Source organism: Candoia aspera, chromosome 9 (genome assembly GCF_035149785.1).
Source record: "Candoia aspera isolate rCanAsp1 chromosome 9, rCanAsp1.hap2, whole genome shotgun sequence".
In the NCBI taxonomy this organism is placed as follows: domain Eukaryota; kingdom Metazoa; phylum Chordata; class Lepidosauria; order Squamata; family Boidae; genus Candoia; species Candoia aspera.
This window is the reverse complement of record NC_086161.1, coordinates 333,982-354,289: the sequence shown is the minus strand read 5'-3', so window position 1 is coordinate 354,289 and position 20,308 is coordinate 333,982. Positions and strand designations below refer to the sequence as shown.

Below are 20,308 nucleotides of genomic sequence, written 5' to 3'. Positions count from 1 at the left end.
CGATGCAGCGGCGAGAGAGGCTTTGCCTTGGGCTACCCCCACGGAGTCCTACGACCTGGGGATACGAGGTCCGGCCGGCTCCTGCTTTCCCTGAACGCGGATCCCAGATGGGCGCTCGAGCAAACGGAGGGCGAAGGGGGACCCCCGCCCCCCATCGCTGGAGGTCTTCCGGCGCCCTCGGCCGGGAGGCTCCAGTTTGGGGGCCGGCCTGAGCCGGGAGGTGCGGGACGGGAGGGCCTCAGCTGCCCTTCCAGCTCAAGCTTTGCAGTCAGACACCCCGGCTAGACCGGTGCTTCTCAACCTCATGCTGGCTGAGGAATTATGGAAGTTGAAGTCCAACATCTTAAAGTTGCTGAGGTTGAGAAACACCGGTCTAGACCGATGGTTGGAGGCTGAACGAGGGCCCTGCTGCGAACCAGCAGTAGATGAGTGGCCTGGCTGAGCTGAGCTGCTGGTTCGGGTTGGGTCTAAAGGCGTCCTACCAAGCAGTTCTCTGCAGGTTTGGGCCGAAAGGGAGAATCTGTCTAATGATTATTTAACAGAGGTGCCCCCCACCCGGGGCTCATTTCTGGGGGCACCTTAGTGGAATGCTGCAGCAGCAGTGGGTCAGGTGCTCTGTTTGCCATTCAGTTCTGTGGAGGGGCCGTGTTGGGGGCAGGGAAGTCAGCTGCATTTTCTCAGCAGAGTGGTTTCTCTGTGGCATCTTTCATCCTTTTGTTCCCTTACGTGTAAATGCACACACACAGGACGGAAAAGCCCCCACCCACAGACTTCCTGTTGCAGACCTACTGCACGAAACGTCCCTGCATCTTCCTGCCCAGTCATCCTTTCAACTGGCAGGAGACAGCCACCTGCTGCCTGTACCGACAAGCAGGGGACGACATATCTAGCTCCCCCATTGACAACCATGGGAGGCTGGGAACAGCTGCTGTGTGCAACTGTCCTTGGCCTGTTCTTCCAAGGTAGGACTTATATCCAATGCAAGTTGTGGCCTCAGGGCTGGGAGCAGGGGGTGAGGGTGGACAGGTTGGTAAGAAAGAAAAAAGAGACTGGCATCCTTGGTGGAAAGGTACAAGGGCCAGACTGCTAATTCACCGTCATGCATTGCTCAGGGCTTTCTGAGTTGCACCCGGTCGTATTTCTGATTCAGAACAACTGCTCACCCCCCAACCGTGTCATACTTCATCCTGAAAGCAGCAGACCCACCTCATCCTCCACACCTGGCCTACAACTGGAGACACCCTGCTTGACCGTATACAGTCAGCCACCTTCACTTCTCACCAGCCTGATAAATGAGGAATGGGACATTTAAGCCACAAGCTTTTGGAGGAAAGGATGGATGCAAATGTAAATGCTGCCCTCTGAGGAGGAAAACCTATCCAGAGGCAGTGATGGGGATGTTGTCTTTGGATGGTCTGCCAGATTCCCAGGACCAAAAGCTATTGGGAGATGCCTCCCCTTCCACTCTGTGAGGAGGTCCTGTCTCCTTTTAAAGCCACCTGTTAGTGGCCATGGCCACATGAAATATGGAGAAATATTTTTGTGTGCCTGTCCTGAATCTCTAGCATTTTGAGAGAGAAAAACTTCTCTCTGTCCATTTTCCCCAGACTTTGTCTAATATTAGAAACTTTGATAATGTTTCTCCTTAGCTGCCTCTTTATGAAATTAAGAAGTCACAAAAATGTTCCCTTTCTCAGGCCAGCATCACCCTTTTGGAAGAGGGCTGATCAATCCTCCATTAGAGTTTGCTACCTTCTTTTCATTCCCTTCCTTGGTGCTATGTAGCATGGAGTTTGCCCTTTTCACTGCTTCCACAGAGTAGATGTTCAGCTGTTTGGTGTTGCTGGGCAACTGGGTAGAGGTCTAGTGTATGGTACTATTGGTGTTTCTTGATCCCAGGATGTTTACTTTGCTCCGTGTTTCTCAGCATGAAATTGTCTTCTTCCAGGCATCAGCATAAGTGGAAATGCGGCATCTGAAAATGGTACGGTTTATCCAGATTTCCTAAAAGAAGGAACACCATGGAGGTAGCTGGGGAAGAGCTAAAATAGGGTGGAGTTGTGTCTGGGTTCAGCCATAATTTATGTGGGCATGCTTTACTGACTACACCGTAATTGGTTGGGTTTGCACAACGTGTGAAGACATCAATCAGTAAGTCTCACTGTAATGCATAAGCCCAGCCAGTGACTCTTGATGTGCTTTAATTTTGGCTCTCTCTTATTTGGGGCTTGCTTCTGAACTCTCAAAATGCTGAATGTTTGGAAGGAGCTTGTTTGGAAGAGAACATGTGGAAGAAAGGGGTTTTCCTGGCTGGTTAGAGAGCTCACCAAGAGTTCTTCCTGGGTAGGAGGGCAAAGGGCCTTAAACGCTTCAAGGCTGCCAAGGTAGATTTGGAAGGAAGCCTCAGCAGCTTCATTAGGACTATCTGCTAAGCAAACACTGCAGAAGGAAGACAAACAAGGGGGATGGGCAGTGTGGGAGGGAAGCAGCAGCAAAGACATCAGCCCCAGGGAGTTGTAGCAGTTCTTGGCTCTTGCAGAGGCCTGGTAGACTTTCAACTGGCAACCCCGCCAGCCCCCACTCCCTGAACCAGTCCTCTAGTGTGCTGATGCCTGGGAGCTGGACAGAGAGAGCAAAAGCAGGCCTATCCAGGGCCAAAATGCAAAGAGAGCCCTTGCTGAGCAGCTCCTGCTGGCCCAGGATTAGGAGTAAGCACAAGGGCTCATGACCCTTAAGCAACGATTAAGCCATGATACTTTTACAGAAGGAATACCAGTTGCCTAAAAAGCCTGAATGGCCATATGTCTTGCTAAAAGGTAATTTGTTTGGCCCCTGAAACCCTGGGGGTACTAATAAGGCTTTGCCTGTGGGATCTCTACCCCACCCCACCCCATTTGTTTTGCAGAGTTCATCATCATAAAGCAGAAAGGAAAAACTGTCTCCCTAATATGTGAAGGGGGCAATAATAAGACTAGTTGGAGGAAAGACAGGACGGCTCTAAGACACAAAGGAAAGGAGTTGGCTTTGGGTGCCATGATGGATGACCCGAGAGGCTTCTATGAGTGTAGCATCAGCGATAAGGAAAACAGATCTCTGCAAGTTTTCTTCCGGAGTGAGTAAGCCTTCTTTCTCCCCCTTATTTAACAGCATTGCCAGCCATACTATTTAAGCGAGGCAGATGCTGGGTTTTTTCTGAAACAAGTTGACCTTGGCCCCTGTGAAGCTGTGTCATGTCCAGGTGAAAGAGACATCTTGGCCTCTGACATGGGGGCCTCCCTTCCCTGCTCCAGACGTGGTCTTGGGCAAGACAAGACAGGCTGGGGACAGCTTGATAGGCAAACACACAAAAAAGAATCCAGGCAGTAGATCCTCAGCCTGGCAAACTGGCCACAGTTTGCCTCCTTATTTCAGATGGAGCATTGTTTGTTTGGTGACATCTCTAAGAGTTTGTTTCTTAGATGCTTAATTGAAATTAGTGCTCTTCCTATGGAATCATGCATTTTACTCAAGCTGTTGCTTGTCCGTTCTCAGATATGAGAAATAAGTGACATAGATTTTTCTTAAGGTAGACTGTCAGCCACACCACCTCTGTGATTTACATTCATTGTCCATATGCTGAAATGTTAAACATTTCTGGATATCAAATGCTCCGCTCTGCTCGCATTTTGAGAAAAAGCAAATTAGCCTTTCTGGGTCTTTCCTACCAGCCGCTCTTTCCCAGGGACACAGGTGATCTTTCTGCCAATCCTTGTGAAGGCTGGGGGCAGTCCCCGGATGGGTGGATCAGGGACTGCAGCTGGGCCTCCCTTTCTGTGGAAGAGCCATCTTTGTCTAGGAACGGCATCCAGGGACCTGGAAATGGCTTCCCCTGGTTCCTGGTGGGTCAGAGCTGCGTATTGCAGTTCTGCAATGAAAGGACACATGCTCTGTTCAAGGGAGGCCACTGTGGACTCCCCATGTATTTGCTGGGGAGTGCAGAATGCATGTTCAACATTCTCCTTTCCCACAGTGTGCCAGAACTGCATCCACCTGGACTTCATCACGGTTCTGGGGATTTCAGCAGCCAGCCTCTTTGCCACAGTCTTCCTGGCTGTTGCTGTGTACCACATAGCTGTGGGAGAGCGGGGCTGGCCATCCCAAGGTGAGAAGGAGAAGTGGCAGCGAAGGGCAGCCATGTGCTGGGAGGCTTCCCTGAAAGGGCCACAGTGGTCCTCTTCTCCAGAAGGAGGGGCTGTCTTGCTTACAGCCCAGGTGGCCATCCCTTGTTTCTTGCCTGGCCTCAGAGATCCAGCCCACCTTCTGTTCTCTTTGGCTCCTGTTTTGTTCCCTGAAAACTAAGTCTTCTTATTTTGACCCTGCAGCTTCAGATAAGCAAAGCCTGTTAGCCAGCGACCAGCTGTACCAGGTGAGAGCTTCCTCTTGGCCTTTTCCTTCCTGTTCTCTCCCTTCAGAGGGGAGCTGGACTGTATCTTTTGCTGCAGTTCACATTCAGGGATTGTTGTCTTCAAAGAGGATATTTTAGATGCACCCGTGATGGAGAAGAGTTAAAGGAGAACTTAGGAAGAAATGTAGAGCCTGCAACCATTGGCATTAACAAAACTGCTGCTGGATGTAACACAGACATTTCTGAGCAGTTTTCCTGTTAAAGGCATGAGAAATAAAGGTCCTCATCATTAGTAGCTCAGCTGTTTCCCAAAGAAAACTGTTCCTGGTCATGCCCTTGCTCCAGAGTGGCCACTTTGAGCCCAGGGACAGGAGCAGAAGAGTTCCCCAGTGGTTTTTGGGTGCTGCCAGGCCTGACATCAGGTCAGAGATTAGCCAGTTCATCCCGCAGAAAGAGGAAGACACACCAGAAGATGAGCCCCCAATATTGTGGAAATATTAGGCCACTGTCTGTCCTGGCAGAGTACAGATGGGGCAGGGTTGGATCCAGGTATGAGCACACCTGTGCTCAGTCATTGTTGCTGTTCAGTGAAACTGGCTGCCCTAATACTTGCTGACTGGGACAGCTTTGGAAGAGATGTTAACAAAACTGACAGTTGCCTCCAGAATCCCAGCCCCACAGAGGGTCCCCTGGCAGGGAAGGCTGCCCTGAGGGCAGCAGACTCTGCAAAAGCCTGTTCTGTTCCAACCTTGTTAAGCTGCAGTTGTGCAATGCCCTGAACCACAACTCTAGTCACATGTTGGCTTTGCCTGCTGTGCAAGCTCTCTCTCAATGTTACCTTGGGGTCCAGCATGGTGCGATGACAACAATGACAGTGATGTTGAAGGATCCATGGTTAACTAATCCTGTGTAAGAGGGTGAGATACTTTCAGGGGGTGCAACTGGCCACCCCAGTGGCCACTGCACCAACTTTCCTTCCAAAAAACACTGGCGTGTGACATGCCGGCAACGATGCAGCCTGCCCTTCCCACTGAAAGGGAGAAAGAGCAGTGATGCTAGATGAAGCTGGCCGTGTGGATGGTCTGTGTGGTGCAGCTGAATGGTGCCTCCCAAACTGCGCAGTGGAGGCACCACGTGGAAGAGCAGCAAAGCAGAGTCCTGTCTGCTTGACCAGGGCCAACTTTGCAGAGCTGCCGCTGCCTCTGCCCATCACTAGCTCTCGGCTACCAGGCAAGTAAATGCATGTGCCATGTGCCCCAGCCCTAAATGGGGGTGTTCTTCCTTCCAGCCTCTCCGAGAGCACAACTATGGGCCGTACAGCCACATTGGTGCTGCCAAGCCTCGCCACCGATGAATCCCTTCTGCCAGCCGCTTTCCAGGTTCGCCTTCCTTGAACTTAACCGAGTGACCATGGTTACTTACCTGGTGGCAAGAAGTCAGTTGAGGTGGAGGTCTGTGGGGCCTTCATTTCAGGAGGTGCCACCTGTTCCTTGCATTGCTTCTGCTCCAGGCCTTCAAGGGCTGGCAGAGTCAAAGAAGGCATGACTGGAATGGCCCGAGTGGCCAGATTTCATTTTCTGTTTGCTAGACTAAGGAGCTGTGGGCTGGCTGGGGTGGGGTGGGAGAGGTCTACTTTAAGCTTGTTTAACACACACACTCTGGGGTGCAGTGCTGGGAGTGTGGTGGCAAATCAGAATCTTAGGCACATCTTGTCTTAGTGATGCAAATGAGTTGGTTAATCTTCCATTCTCCTCTTTGCAGCTGAAATTGGGTTCTTCGCACTGCTCCCCTGTGCATCCTACACCTCCCTTAATAAAAGACATTGCTGTAAACTTCCTCTCTGACGTGGTATATGTTTGAACCCGAGGGCAGCAGTGAAGTGTGAGTGCAAGTTCCATGGAGTCAGCCATTTGCACAAGTATGCAGCCACCATGGGGTGTTGATTCATAGCAGCTTCTCCGCTGGGTGTGGTTTGTACCTTTCTTGAAATGCAGCTGAGTTTGCTTTTGACCACATCCTGTGGAACGAGCACATCCACTAGGGGTGAATGTTCCTACGTGGGGCCACAGCTCTTCCTCCCCACTGCAACTGCCAGGTTTTGTGCTGACTGGCCTCCTTGTGCACTGCCTCTCTCCAGGAGCAGTGAGTTCATTTGGCTGGTTCTCAACAGGACAGGAAGGCACAGTGAATCCTCTGGCTGGGCCTGGCCTGGCGCCAGTCTTAGGCTATGGCATTGCCTACCTGACCTCTGCCCCTCTCCTACCACCTCCTACCTGGGGCACTCCGAGTGGGTGAGGAGGCACAGAGGGTTGAGTAAAGCAGGTCTGGGCCTGATGTCTGTGGCTGCTTGCTTCTGCATCTCCTGCCTTCTGTCTGCCACCTTCTTCCCCAAGGTTCCCCCGAGGCTTTTCTCAAGTCTCTTTCCAGTAATAAACATATCAGAGAACAAACATGCTGGAGCCTGTGAGGTGGAACAGACTGGATCACAGAGCTTTATTAGGATTCCTTGCAAGCACAATCAAAACAAATGTGAAAGCAGGCCTTTTTTCATAATGGGGCCACCTGCTAAGGGCAGGTGGGTCCAGGGATCCTGAAGCACAAATTGACCAACTGGATGTGCCATCTCAGGAGCTCTACGTGCTCTGCGCTCTATGGGCAGGCCTGACCACAAGTGGGCCCTGGGCGCCCCCAGCCACAGCAGCAGGCACTGCTTGGGGACAGGACAGGGAGCAGTGCAGCTGCGCCATTGCTGAGTACCCCCAACTGAGTGAAGAGGCTTTTATGGTGCCACTTTCTTGCCCAGTCAAGGTCTGCAGTCTGGGAGCCCTCTGTGCATCCAGCAGCCCTCCCTGCTCCCTCTGGTCCCTGGGCAGGGGGCTCTCCAGGCCACACAAAGACCAATTTTCTAGCTGCAAAGCTCAGCGCAAACAGGGACCTCCCCCGCCAGGAGGCACAGCGGTTAGTGCAAGCAGGAGAAGGAAGTGGCAGGCGCATCGGGGGACTCTCATTGCCAGCTGGAACGTATGGCATCTTGCCACAGCATATGAGGCAGCATCTCAGAAAGCCCGTGGCTCCAAGCCAGCGTACACCTCTCGTTGGCCCTTCCGGATCGGCTGTAGGAACAGAACAAGGCATATTTTTGGCAACCGTAGTCTTACTTTCTGGGAAGTTGGCAGGACATCGGTGTGTGTGTGTGTGTGCGGGGAGGGGGTGCTAATATGGTCATTAGCACAGTGAGTGCCTCACTCAGAAATAGATGATGCAGACTCTTGGTTCTGATGCTCTTCTTTCTCAAAAACCTTAGATTTTTTTTTGCCATTGCTTTTATAATACATATCAGGAAACTGTGGCTTCCATATACAATAGGTTTTAAAGCCATGTTACTTTCCTTTTTATTCTGGGGATCACAATCAAAGAAGATGTGCGGGGTGTGTGGATCAAATCACTTCGATTTGATATTCTGATCAATTACATTTTCTAAATTGGGGAAAAATCATCACATTGTAACTTCCAGTTGACAATTAGATTTTAAATTCAGAAAGTCAAACTGATTCAGAGATTCACTCAAATCCCCTTTGAACTAAATCTCCCAGTTGAATTGTTGCTCCACCCTGCCACTTACCAAAGTACAGAAAAAAATCATTCTGGGGAATTCTCTATTCTCCTTGTGCAAGTGACCAAAGGATGATGGTGACTAAATCTGGATCTTCGCTTCAAAATGGGCAAAGGCCACAGGCACCATTGAAGAAGAGATGCCCCTGACCATACCTCCCCCTAAGGACCTCTGGGCAAGAAAGGACAAACACGCACACACAGATGCGCTCCAGATTCCCAGGGGGGAAGAAATGGCTGCAATCTCCGTAGAGAGAAAGCTGGACTAGAAGCCAAGAGAACTGGGCAGACTGTCCACAAAGCCACACGGGCCTTTCATTTCTCTCCTCCGTCAGTGCTTGGCTTGGAGCAGGCCATGCCGCAGTCCCAGCACTAGGCCACCTCTGTGAGTTGGAGGGCCCCCAGGCCAGGACTCGCACCAGGTGCTCCCAGAGAGATGCTGCCCAGGAAACGGGGTCTTAGCAGAGCACGTGGTCTGCAGGCAGCCATGAGCTCACCATGCAGAGCGGCTTTTGCCCTCCAGCCCCCAATGCTTGGGATGCTGTCCAGGTTGAATTCTCCCTGCCCCCCCTCCATGGTTCCATAGGCTTACCTCATAATCTGGATTTGGGACAGGTGGGGGGCCGTCTGCTTGCTGGCCTAGAGCAAAAAGCAAAGGGCCATGTTTGTCGCCTCTGCTCAGATGCTGAGGGGGTTATTACAGAACAGCCACCGTGAGATGAGATCCTTCGTCTTCATAAGATGGAATTCTGGAGCAACAGCTGCAGTTCTCTGGCTCAGCACTTTGCTTCTTGATGGACTGACCCCCCCACCCCCCAGATGCCATGGCATCTTCTCCTGCTTTGACCTCCTAGCCTCGCGGAACCATCTGCCCTGGTCAGGGTGCTCAGCCACCTCCACCACGGAAGGGGGAGCAGAGCCCCACAGGACTTGAGGGCAGCCCACCCACTTGCCCCTTGGGCTCCTCCAAGCTGTGAAGCCCAGCGCTTCAAATCTGGCCTGCGGCAGAGGGGGCCAAGAGAGGGCCACCCCTCTGTGTCATCAGCTGAAGCCCTGGCACATGAAAGGACAGGAAGCTGCCAAGGCCCTTTCCCTCTGCCTGGGACTTGGGCGCTCACCTTGCTGCCGTCCTGGGGTGCCAGCTCTGAAGAAGGTGGGCTGTTGCTTGCAGCAGAAGTAGACCAGGAACAGGACCCCCAGGGTGAGGAGGAGGTCAGCGACAACAATGCTGGCCCCAAGACCGAAGCTCAGCTCCACACAGTCCTCACACACTGCGGAGGAACCAAGAGGCCGCAGCTGAGCCGCAGGGCGCTCTGGCAGCCTGGCTCTGGAGAAGGGTCCCTCGGCCCTCTCCTCTCCTTGGGCTGCCACTGGTGATAGCGGTGTGGCCTTGGGCCATCTAGAAGGGGCATATTAGACCCGCAGGAGCCACCAAGGGCAGAGAACCCCCGTCACACAGTCACCGTGACTGACCTCTTATTTTCAGATAAATCTTCAATCTGAGGTTCTTGCTTGTCTTGCAGAAAAATTCTCCCCCCTCTTCAAGCTTATTCAGTGCATCTGGGCTGGAGGCGAGCAGGGAGTTCCCATTTCCTGGGTTGAGAAAAGGGCTGTCTGTCTTCTTTTCCCACTGGGATTTCTCTCCTGGGCAGATGAGAGTCACGATCCTCGAAGAGATTTCCACACCAATTTCTGTGGCGGGCAAGAGCAGGACCTGCTGTTGGCTCGAGCCTCGGCAGCTCCTGGCGCAGACACCAGTGGCTGACCCAGCAGGAGCTCACCCGGGGCAGCGGCTGTGGCTGTCCTTTTGCCAAATGACCCCTGGGGGGCTACGAGGCAGGGCCCCACAACCTCACACACACCCCAGTGGAAGGGGACGCCTCTCTCCCTCCTGCCCAACTGGGGGAGGCTTTGTGGCTGTTTTCTTTGCCCTCACGTGCAAGTTTGGGAAGCGGGCATGCTTAAAGGAAGCCAGTCTGCTTTGCTGCAGGTGCTTGTGGCTCTTAGCCGTAAACTACCAAGCAGGTTTCCTTTGAACAGACAGTTGCCGCTATTATTGTCCAACTGCCTCCTGATGCTTTCCTGGAGCGCCATTAGCCCTGGCCCCTCCAGTTGCAGAGACGTGGACTAGAGCAGTTATGCCACGTGTTCCCGGCAGTGCCTGTTTCCATTTGAAAAAAGGGAAGACCCCCCATATGCACACACCTGGGGGAGCTAGATCGGAGGCGAGGCCTAATTGGACACTCCCCTTTTCCTGGCCCCAGGGGCAAAGATGCCTCCTCTTTTCAGCCAACAGTCACAAGCCACATGAGACCCACCATGGGTAAAGGCACTACGGTTGGTTTGGTGCAAATGCGCAGGGCCCTGTCCTGATAGCTGTGTGGATGAAGGCTCCCATGTGGACCTGCCTCCAGCATCTGCCCAAAGCCCTCAAGGCCCCTTCCTTCCTTCCTTCCTTCCTTCCTTCCTTCCTTCCTTCCTTCCTTACCTTCAGCCTCTCCCCCGACATGTCTGGCTGCGAAGAGAAAAAGAACATTTGGTGAAGACTTTCTCACCTGTACATAACCTTCGTGGTGTGGAGAGCAACCTTGCTCCCTTCAGCACCTTAAAACCATTCCCTTTAGGAAGCCGGAGCAACACCGGAGAACAAGGCCCTGGCCTGAAGGGCTCTCTCCAGCACCCCTGAAATGTGGTGGCCTTTCCATCCAATCAGCCCCCGAAGGAGAGATCCAGCTTGTGGCAAATACTCTCAAAAGCTTTCTGGAAGAATCACACGGCTCCTCGTGGTGGTCACCACTGCAGCCATGCCCAGAAAAAGGTGGCGCAGAACATGCAGGGGTTGACTGTGCTTGTCCCTGGGCAGAAGGTGGCAGACGAGAGATCACAAGGCCGCTCCTGTTTACATCATGTAACCTCCAGAGGACGGCAACCTGAAGCTCCCTTTGCAAGGCCAGATGGCTCCCACGCCCAAATAGGTCACCCTGCTCCAAAAGAGGATCTGTGGGCCTTTTTTTGAAGACGAGACCCGGTTTTCCTGACTCAGCTACACAGCACAGATAGCAAACACCGTGTGTTTTCCTTCTATCCATTTGTACTGGGAGTCCCTTCCTCTTCAGCAGGCCTCAGAAGTTTGCTTCCCTATCTAGAAAATCCCTTGGTCTGTTCAATGTGACATCAGGGCTGTTTGGAGAGACCCCCCTTCACCCAGAAAGAGAATCTCACCCCACTCATGCATTTCAACCCTGATCACTCTCAGCCCCAGAAGAAAAACCTGGTCCTCTCCAAAGCTCAGCCTTCCAGCACACACCAGACCTTCACCCCCCACAATTCTCAGTCACAGGGCCCCCCTCTTCACATCAGCCCCTTGGAGGATGCCTGAAGCGCACCCTAAGATTAGCGGAGGGTGGTGGTAGAGTAAATTTGATCAGCTGGGCTGAAGGACAAGAGTTGGTGGAATAAAGTTTTACACGGGAGATCATTTGTAATTTTTAGAAAAAGTTCTCCTTCACCCAACATATGGCCAGTTAACTACTGGAAATCTCTGCCAGGAGATCTGTTCACTGAGATCCACCCAGTGCCTGGAAGGGGAGACACAGCCATCCCTTGGTAGGGGTCAGGCCCGAGGGCTTGAGAAGGGCAGTCGCTGAGGACAAACAAACACGGTGGGTGGCTGCCTTCCTTCACAATGTATTCATTAACCCCTGGGGGGACCTTGGCCGGCCAGTGCCAGCAGCCAATAGACAAAGCAGACCTCCATGAAGCCAGCAGGCAGCTTGAGGATCCTGAGGGGGCCCAGTCTTCCCAGGGGTGAAGTGGCACTTACACACGCAGAGCAGGAGGAATGCCAAGGCGCCCAGCTGGACACTCAGAGACATCTTTCTGTTCTTTGCTGCTTCCCTGTTGCTGATTCGAGCATTCCCTCAGGGAACCCTGCTGCTCACTTTCAGGAGGACTCCGAGAACAGAGCAGGGGAATCGGCAAAGAAAGAGAAACAAGCCTGCTGCTGTCCCAGCCGACAGCACCAGCCCTGCCAGGAAGTGGTGGCAGCAGCAAAGCAGGAGGAGCAAGCTGCTGAGGGCTCAGCGAAGGTGTGGGCAGGCCTGGGGCCGCTGGGCTGCACCCCCCACAGGAGATTTCCTTTGGGGAGTCAACTTGGGGGGCCGTTCCAGCAATATGCTGGATTCACAGGCTCCTGGGCCCAAACAGCACTCGCTCACCCCACTCTACCCCTTCACTCGAGCTCTTATTTATAGCCTGAGGTCTCAGTGAGAGGCGGCATCTGGGCCACTTGAGGCCTGGCTTGGAACTTAAGCAGGGTTGGGCCAGTTGGTGCCTCGGTGGGGCTCAGCAGGAAGTCCAAGGGTGAGGACTAGACCAGGCACCTGAAAACCATGACGGAAGAAAGCAAGAACAAGCTCTTTCCAAACTGCTGCCAAGAAAACTGCCCTGATGTATCTCTGTCTTCACCAGTGATGGGGCTCAACTTAAGGGTGCCCTTCTTATCAGAGATTTGATGAGGGGAGGGAAAGAACATGCAACTGCAAGAAGTGGCCACCTTGAGCCCCTTCCGAGCCCCCAATTTGGGTTCCTGTCATGCACTGCCTACCGCAGAGTAAAACGCTGACGCTGATTCATATGAGAGCAGGTTCAGGTTTATTTCTTATGTAGTAACAGTTGCAAAAAAAGCTGAGAGTGAGAGGAGCGCGCCGGTGCGGGGTTTAAATACCCCGCGCCGGTCAGCGCCCCCTCACCCTGGGTTACGTCATCCCCCCTTTGACCTGCATGCTGTCTTGCCGGTAGGTGAAGGGTTGCGAGGCCCCAGCTGGTGCCTCGGGATCGCCCATCATCGGTTTCCTCATTCAGCCGGTGATTGCTGTCAGCTGGGCGATCTCCGTTGCGCTTGTGCTATCAGCTTGGGTGTGCCTCGCGATCCGCTTAGCCTTTGTCTTTTTCTTCTTTCTCCTTTGTGAGCTGATGGCTGCTTCCTCCGGCTAGAGTCTGTGGCTGTTGTTGTGCGTGCTATGCTTATCTTGTGCCCCTTCCTCTGCTTCCTCGTTATTGTCATGAGTGCCGTTGAGCTGAAGACATCAGCATGTCATCAGCTCAACGGCACTCATGACATACTGCCCCCTGTCCGAATAGTGCCCCCCCCCGGCTGTCCGGTTTTTTTTTGTTTTTTTTTCAGGAGAGCTGTCAAAATTTTTTTTTTTTTTAATTTCCCGCCGGAGTGTTTTCGCCCCTCCCTTTGTTCCGCCCTCTACCTCGTGTCCATCTAGGGTGTGTTCCCAGTACGCATGCCCTGACCACACCCTGGGCGTGCGCATGCTCCGGCCACACCCTGTTTGTTTGGCTCAGTTCGGCGAGGAGAGAGGCGTGGCTGGTCGGGTGCTTTTCAGCTCCAGGTAGGGCCCTTATCTTTTTCCCAAGTGCGTCGTCTTTGTTATGTGTGCATCCTGGGCATTGCCCCCAGGCATGCACAGGTGACCAATGTCACTCCCTCGTGGGCCCGGGGCGGGGGGAGGGTGAGTCCCGGGGGGAGGGAGGTCTACTCAAGTCGTGGGCTTGGGGGGCCCTTTCCCCTGGGGGCACGGTTGGCGGGGGGGGGGCCCGCGGGGAAAAGGGTGTTCAGGGGCCGGTTCGGCTTGTCGCCCCTTTGGCTTGTCGGGGTACGTCCGGTGGAATGCCCGGGTCAGGTCTGGCGCCTTGACGTGTTGCGCCGCCACCCATTCTGGGTGGGGGAAGTGTTTCCACCTTACTAAATAGTGTAATATTCCCCGTTGACGGCGAGAGTCGAGTATGTCTCTTACGTCGAAATGTTGTTGGCCGTCGATCATCACTGGGGAGGGCAGTGGCGTGCTCGGGTGCCATCGAGAGGTGGTTGCAGGTTTCAGGAGGCTGGTGTGGAATACCGGGTGGAGTCTCCGTAGATTGTGCGGCAGGTCCAGGCGTATTGCCACCGGGTTCACTATCTGTGTTACTCGAAGCGGCCCGATATACTTAGGCCCCAGTTTTTTCGAGGGTTGAGGTGACTTCAGGAATTTGGTGGATAGGTAGACCATATCCCCTGCCTGGAACGTCGGTTGCTGGTGCCGGTGCTTGTCGGCCTGCTCTTTGTAGGCCGCCTGTGCTTCCTTCAGCGCTGCCATGATTATTGGCCACGATTCCGCAATCTTCCGTCCCCAGTCACTAGCATCCACTTGGGGTCCCGGGGGTTGCGGTAGCTCCGGTATGGGGCCGAAGTCGCGCCCCGAGACTACTTTGAACGGGGTTTTCCCCGTGCTCGTGTGGACAGCGTTATTATATGCGACTTCCGCGAACGGGAGCAGTTCGACCCAGTCGTCTTGGTGGTAGTTTGTGTATGAGCGTATGAATTGTTCTAGGGTGCCATTGAGGACCTCTGTGGCTCCGTCCGTCTGGGGGTGCCAGGCAGTGGATAGGGCCTGTTGGGTCCCCGTCAGCTTTAGGAAGGCCCGCCAGAATTTAGAAGTGAATTGTGTGCCCCTGTCGGTCACCACACGTGCGGGACATCCGTGTAACCTGTACACGTGTATCAGGAAGTTTGGCTAGTTGTTGGGCGGACGGGACCGATGCGCAGGGGATGAAGTGGGCTTGTTTCGAAAAGTAGTCTTTCACCACCCAAATGGCCGTTTTCTTCTGGCTGGGTGGGAGATCTACTATGAAATCCATGGAGATTTCCTCCCATGGGCGGGAGGGCTCCGCCACCTTTTGTAAAAGTCCCGGAGGCTTACCTGGTGCCCGTTTGGCCCTGGCGCATGTCGGGCAGGAGGCTACATAGGCCTTCACGTCCCGTCTCAGCGCGGGCCACCAGAATTGGCGTCGTGTGAGGTGCAGGGTCTTCAGGAACCCGAAGTGTCCCGCTTGCTTGGCGTCGTGGGATCTGTGCAAGATCGCCTGGCGTTGCGAGTCTGGGACATATATTCTGCCTTCCCCCCATGCCAGGTCCTGCGCCATCGTCACCTTGTCGGGGTTTGCTAGGAGCCAAGGGTCGGTTTTGAGGGTGGCAGTGAGGTCTGCGCGTATCCCCCCTGGCAGTTGTGGTTGGCGCCGTCTGGTTACTGGTTGTCCCACCGTCGGTTGTGCCGTGGGGTTGGGCTGCTTCCGGGCACCGCTCCGGGTGGTCACCGCCATCCCCAGCTGGGAAGCGGATAGGACCGTCCCGATCATGTCTGGGGCGGGCTCCTCGTCTTGGGGCAGTCGGGAGAGGGCGTCAGCTAGGAAGTTCTTTTTCCCGGCATAAACTTCAGCTGAAAGTTGAAGCGGCTGAAGAATTGGGCCCATCTGACCTGTTTTGGGCTGAGGCGTCTGGGCGTTCGGAGGGCCTCGAGGTTCCGGTGGTCAGTCCAGACCTCGAATGGTTGGGTGGCTCCCTCCAGTAGGTGCCTCCATGTTTCCAACGCCGATTTCACCGCGAAGGCTTCCTTCTCCCAGACGTGCCAGCGCCTTTCTGTCTCAGAGAATTTCTTCGACAGGTAGGCGCATGGTTTTAGGACTCCTGTGGGGTCTTTTTGGAGTAGGATGGCCCCCAGGGAGAAGTCGGAGGCGTCGGCTTGGACCACGAACGGCCGTTCTGGGTCCGGGTGCGCGAGGATTGGCTCCGTGGTGAACAGCGCTTTCAGCCTGTTGAATGCGGTTTGGCACGCGGGAGTCCAATTCAGTACTGTGCCCGGGTTCTTGGCGCGTCGTGTGTCCCCCACCCCTTTAGTCTTGAGGAGGTCTGTTAGGGGGAGGGCTATCTCCGCGAACCCCCGGGGCGAATGACCTGTAAAAATTCGCGAAGCCAAGGAAGCTCTGGAGTTGGCACCTGTTACGGGGGCGTTCCCAGTTCACCACCGCCTCGACTTTTGCAGGGTCCATCTCTATGCCTTCTCCAGAGATTCGGTACCCCAGGTAGTCTAGGCGTGCTTTATGGAATTCGCACTTTAAGGGTTTGGCATAGAGTTTCGCCCGTTTTAGCTTGTCGAGGACTTGTCTGACTAGGGTCACGTGTTCCTCGTGCATTTTGGAGTAGATGAGGACGTCGTCTATGTAGACCAGGACCCCTTTAAACAGGTGCTCGTGCAGCACCTCATTGATGAGCTGCATGAATACCCCCGGGGCCCCTGCTAGTCCGAATGGCAGCACTTTATATTAAAAGGCGCCTAGGGGGCAGTTGAACGCCGTTTTCCATTCGTCCCCCTCCCTGATTCGGATCCGGTAGTACGCCTCGCGAAGGTCCAGCTTGGAGAATACTCTGCCCGTGGACAGGTGGGCGAGCATGTCTTTCACGAGGGGTAGGGGGTATTTATTGGATAGGGAAGCTGCATTGAGGCCCCGGTAGTCGGTGCAGAGCCGTAGGGTGCCGTCCTTTTTCTCTTGGAATAGGACGGGCGCTCCGACCGGTGAGCATGCCGGCTCTATGAATCCCCTCTCTAGGTTTTTGTCGATGAACTCCCGAAGGGTTGCCATCTCCTTCGGGGTCATCGAGTAAATCTTCGGCCTAGGTAAGGGGACATCGGGCAGCAGGTCAATCCTGCAGTCCGTCTTGCGGTGGGGGGGTAGTTGATCAGCTTCCGCCTCTCCGAAGACCTCCGAGAAGTCAGCGTATTGCTCCGGTAGGTCTTCTGGTGTGGTTGTGTTGTCCTGGGTTGCCGCCTCTGCTCGTCCCACTGTGGGGTTGGTCCTGCCCGCCGGAATTGGCGCCCGGTACTCGCCGTCGTTGAATCGGAAGGTGCGGGTCGCCCAGTCGATGCGCGGGTTGTTTGTTGCGAGCCATGGTATCCCCAAGACTACGATGGGCCGTCCTATGTGGGTTACCACGAACGATGTTCGTTCGGTGTGGGTACCCATTTGTAGGGTAACCGGCTCGGTCTGCATTGTGGCTGGTGTCCCTCCCGCTGTTGAGCCGTCCAGCTGGTGAAATGCCAGCGGCATGGGGAGGGGGAGGCAGCGTAGGGCGAGTTTTGCGACTATGTCGGGGTGGATCAGGTTTTTTGAGCACCCCGAGTCCACTAGTGCCGCGGCCGTGGTGGCTCCGTTGCCCCCAGAGAACTTGATTGCTGCCATTATTATGGAGCTTTCGCCGCTCTGTCGAAGTGATCCGCGCCTCTGTCCCACCACCTGCCTCGCGGCGCATTTTAAGGCAGGCGGGGAGCGTTTCCCGCCGGCTGGTCTGGGTCTACGGCATCCTCTCCCCCCCAGTGAGCGTCCCAGCCTTCGTCCGGTGTCGCTGTGGCTCCGGTCATTCGGCGGTGGGGGGGTGGCGGCGGGTTAGTTGGTTTGAGGCTAGGTTTCAGTGCGGGTTTAGGAGCGCTCGCTGGGGTTCGGCTGGCGAAGCAATCTGCCGTTTTGTGCCCCATTTTCCCACACCTCCCGCAGGGCCCGTGAGTAAATTTCTTCCTTGGATATGTGGGACCGGCCGTCCCCACGTGTGGCGCGGGTACCTTTGGGTAGGTGGTGGTTTTGTCTTCCGTCGTTGCCATTAGGAAGGTGCGGTGCGCGTGCTCTGCTTTCCCCGCGAGGTGGATCCAGCCGTGCAGAGTCTCCGGATCGTCCCGGTAGAGAGCCCATTGCAGTACTTCACGGTTGAGCCCCCTTTTAAACATTTCTAGCAGGGTGGTCTCGGACCAGTCGTTGATCTTCCCTGCTAGGGCTTTAAATTTGAGGGCGTAGTCTGGGACAGTGCGTGCGCCCTGTTTGAGGCTTTGGAGTGCGCTTTTAGCCCTCTCTTTGGCTAGTGGGTCCTCAAAGTAGCGCTTCATCTCGGTAATGAAAGCATGGAAGTCCGAGAGGGCGGGGGAGTTGGACTCGTACATCTGGATGTACCAGTCCGCCGCCCGGTCTTGTAGTTTGATCGCCACGGCTGCAATCTTGTCCGCTTCGGAGTTAAAGGAGTGTCCGTGCCGCCCCATGAACTCCCTGGCGTTCGTAATGAAGAACGACAGTTTCGCGGGGTTCCCGTCGAAGAAGATGGGGAAGTCCTTTGGGGCCCGGGCGTTGTGTGAGTCCCCTCCTCTCGCTTCCCGACTCCTGGCTTCGTCCGCTTGGGCCGCTTGTTGATCAGCATTTGGCCCATGGGGGTGTGACGACCCGCTCGGGGTGTGGGCCTGCACGGGAACGTCGTTGGGTGGCGTCGGGGACATCAGCGATTGCAGCATGGTCCTGAGGTCCTGTAGCTGGGCCTCCATGGCTGCGAGTCTGGCTTGAGCTTCCCCGTCCGAAAGCCGCGCCGCAGCTGGGGTCGGGTCTATCGGTGTGTCTGCCGGGTTGAGCCGCTGGTGGGGTTCAGGCAGTCCCGTCCGCTGGTCCGCTTCCTCCATTTGGGAGTGCGTCGGCTGGGTTGCCTCTCCATCCTCCACCGTGCTTGCCGCAGTTGGGCTGACGCTCCGCGCCCGTGGCTGGGGTGCGATGTGGGGCGGGGGGGTCTCCGCTGGTCTCGGGAGGTATGTTGCTCCCTCCCGTGGCCGGGTCGCCTCCGCCGCCGTCTCCCTCTGGGGTTGGAGCTGAGGCTCGGGGTGGGCCGGGCGGGTGTCCGTGGCTCCTGGGGTCCGCGGTGCCTCTGGCCTCGATCGGTCCTCCTCCGCTTCTTGCCGTGCGGTTCGCCCGCTTTGGCCGCGACGCGTCGGCCTCATCGCTCGTGGTCTTCTCGCCGTCTATTCCTCCCACGGCTCGTTGTCCGGTGGGGCTCGGCGAGGCTGAGTTTGTGACTCTCAGCTTTATGTCATGCACTGCCTACCGCAGAGTAAAACGCTGACGCTGATTCATATGAGAGCAGGTTCAGGTTTATTTCTTATGTAGTAACAGTTGCAAAAAAAGCTGAGAGTGAGAGGAGCGCGCCGGTGCGGGGTTTAAATACCCCACGCCGGTCAGCGCCCCCTCACCCTGGGTTACGTCATCCCCCCTTTGACCTGCATGCTGTCTTGCCGGTAGGTGAAGGGTTGCGAGGCCCCAGCTGGTGCCTCGGGATCGCCCATCATCGGTTTCCTCATTCAGCCGGTGATTGCTGTCAGCTGGGCGATCTCCGTTGCGCTTGTGCTATCAGCTTGGGTGTGCCTCGCGATCCGCTTAGCCTTTGTCTTTTTCTTCTTTCTCCTTTGTGAGCTGATGGCTGCTTCCTCCGGCTAGAGTCTGTGGCTGTTGTTGTGCGTGCTATGCTTATCTTGTGCCCCTTCCTCTGCTTCCTCGTTATTGTCATGTGTGCCGTTGTGCTGATGTCTTCAGCTCAATGGCACTCATGACAGTTCCTGGTGCATGAAGGGCATTCCTATCATCAGCAGGGCAGACCGTCTCCGTTTCCTACCTCCCAAAGGAGCCTCTGGTGACTCAACCCACCTTGCCAACCACAAGACTGTGGAGCACTTTGAAAAGGCCCCGTAAAACCACACACCTGTGCCTAGGCAACTGCAGGCTCTGCCTGAGGCCTGGGAGGTGATCCAGAGCCACATGCCATCCTGTCTGTCCAGACCCAGCCAAAGTGACCATTCTGCCCAGCCCAGCTGAAGGGGGGCACTGCCCCAAGAGCCGAGGGGAAGAAGACCAGTGGGCAGGTGAGCCTTTGCAGACCGTGGCTCAAGCACTTCCCAGGGGTGGTCCCAGCACCGACAGAGGGAACCCCCTCAGAGGCTGGCCGGCCAGTGTTCTGCAGAGGAGGAGGAAGTTCAGTGCCCCTTGGTGGGGACAGCTGGCACCCCCTCCCTGACCAATGTCTTCTCCTCTGTCTCAGTTTCCATTCCAGCAGCTGTGGAGAGATGCCCTATGGCAAGCAGCCATGGGGGAGCCAAGGCTTTAACCACAGTGCCTCCCTTTGACGGAGGGTGATCTGACACCTTGCCCTGCCCTGGCTTAAGGACTCAGTTAAGTTTTGGTCTGGCACCGCTTAAACTCAGCATGATGGCATCAGACGCTTGCCAAGCTTAAGCTCCTCTTCTCAAGTAGAGAGGGAGCCTTCCAAGTATGCTCAGAGAGCTCCCATGGCATCACTTAGTTGCCACAACTGCTCTCCACTCTGCTTCTTAAGGAAGATGGAGGGGAAGGGTGCAGTGAAGCTGTTTAGGAGAAGATTTAATGTTTAGATTGCCACCAGGAGGTGCCAATGGCATACTGGAGAAAATACACCTAACAGACAAAATGGAGACTGCACCCTTTCCCTGCCCCTGTCTTTTGGACCCGGCTCCTCTCTCTGCCTAATCCTTTCTGACCCAAACTGAGCCTCCCTGCCCAGACAAGGCCCCCCTGCGAGCCCATCTTAAACCAAAGACTAGAAGCCTCCCCACCAGCTCACAGCCCAAGAAGGGCAGCCCCAAGAAGGAACTTGCA

General features: G+C 55.1%; 3 protein-coding genes across 5 annotated transcripts in view; 1 reads left to right on the top strand and 2 right to left on the bottom strand.

Annotated features, from left to right (window-relative positions):
* Positions 1-20,308, bottom strand: part of ATP5MG (ATP synthase membrane subunit g) — a 55,019-nt gene that overhangs the window by 19,508 nt on the left and 15,203 nt on the right. The window lies entirely within an intron of this gene.
* LOC134503012 (T-cell surface glycoprotein CD3 gamma chain-like) lies at positions 298-6,216 on the top strand. Of its 3 annotated transcripts, XM_063311608.1 has the most exons (7): positions 597-962; positions 1,949-1,984; positions 2,906-3,112; positions 4,010-4,141; positions 4,362-4,405; positions 5,673-5,763; positions 6,146-6,216. In XM_063311608.1, exons 1-6 carry the CDS (start codon positions 908-910, stop codon positions 5,736-5,738), a joined length of 540 nt encoding a protein of 179 aa, XP_063167678.1. In that variant the 5' UTR covers positions 597-907; the 3' UTR covers positions 5,739-5,763; positions 6,146-6,216. The 3 variants fall into 3 exon arrangements, with proteins under 3 accessions (XP_063167679.1, XP_063167677.1, XP_063167678.1); XM_063311609.1 differs by having other exon boundaries at positions 298-962; positions 2,906-3,116; positions 5,673-6,216; XM_063311607.1 differs by having other exon boundaries at positions 596-962; positions 5,673-6,216.
* Positions 7,125-11,889, bottom strand: LOC134502522 (T-cell surface glycoprotein CD3 epsilon chain). Its single transcript, XM_063310893.1, has 6 exons — positions 11,820-11,889; positions 10,485-10,511; positions 9,470-9,688; positions 9,115-9,267; positions 8,589-8,635; positions 7,125-7,497 (listed from the first exon to the last, which is right to left on the bottom strand). Exons 1-6 carry the CDS (start codon positions 11,869-11,871, stop codon positions 7,441-7,443), a joined length of 555 nt encoding a protein of 184 aa, XP_063166963.1. The 5' UTR covers positions 11,872-11,889; the 3' UTR covers positions 7,125-7,440.

What these genes read in the sequence shown, in the direction of transcription:
- LOC134503012 (XM_063311607.1), top strand. Translation starts at nt 908, where the DNA reads ATGGGAGGCTGGGAACAGCTGCTGTGTGCAACTGTCCTTGGCCTGTTC. An exon ending in CCTTGGCCTGTTCTTCCAAG is followed by an intron (nt 963 to 1,948) that starts GTAGGACTTATA and finishes GTCTTCTTCCAG; the next exon opens with GCATCAGCATAAGTGGAAAT. An exon ending in GCGGGGCTGGCCATCCCAAG is followed by an intron (nt 4,142 to 4,361) that starts GTGAGAAGGAGA and finishes TTGACCCTGCAG; the next exon opens with CTTCAGATAAGCAAAGCCTG.
- LOC134502522 (XM_063310893.1), bottom strand. Translation starts at nt 11,871, where the DNA reads ATGTCTCTGAGTGTCCAGCTGGGCGCCTTGGCATTCCTCCTGCTCTGC. An exon ending in ATTCCTCCTGCTCTGCGTGT is followed by an intron (nt 10,512 to 11,819) that starts GTAAGTGCCACT and finishes TTCTCTTCGCAG; the next exon opens with CCAGACATGTCGGGGGAGAG. An exon ending in TGTCGGGGGAGAGGCTGAAG is followed by an intron (nt 9,689 to 10,484) that starts GTAAGGAAGGAA and finishes TGCCCGCCACAG; the next exon opens with AAATTGGTGTGGAAATCTCT.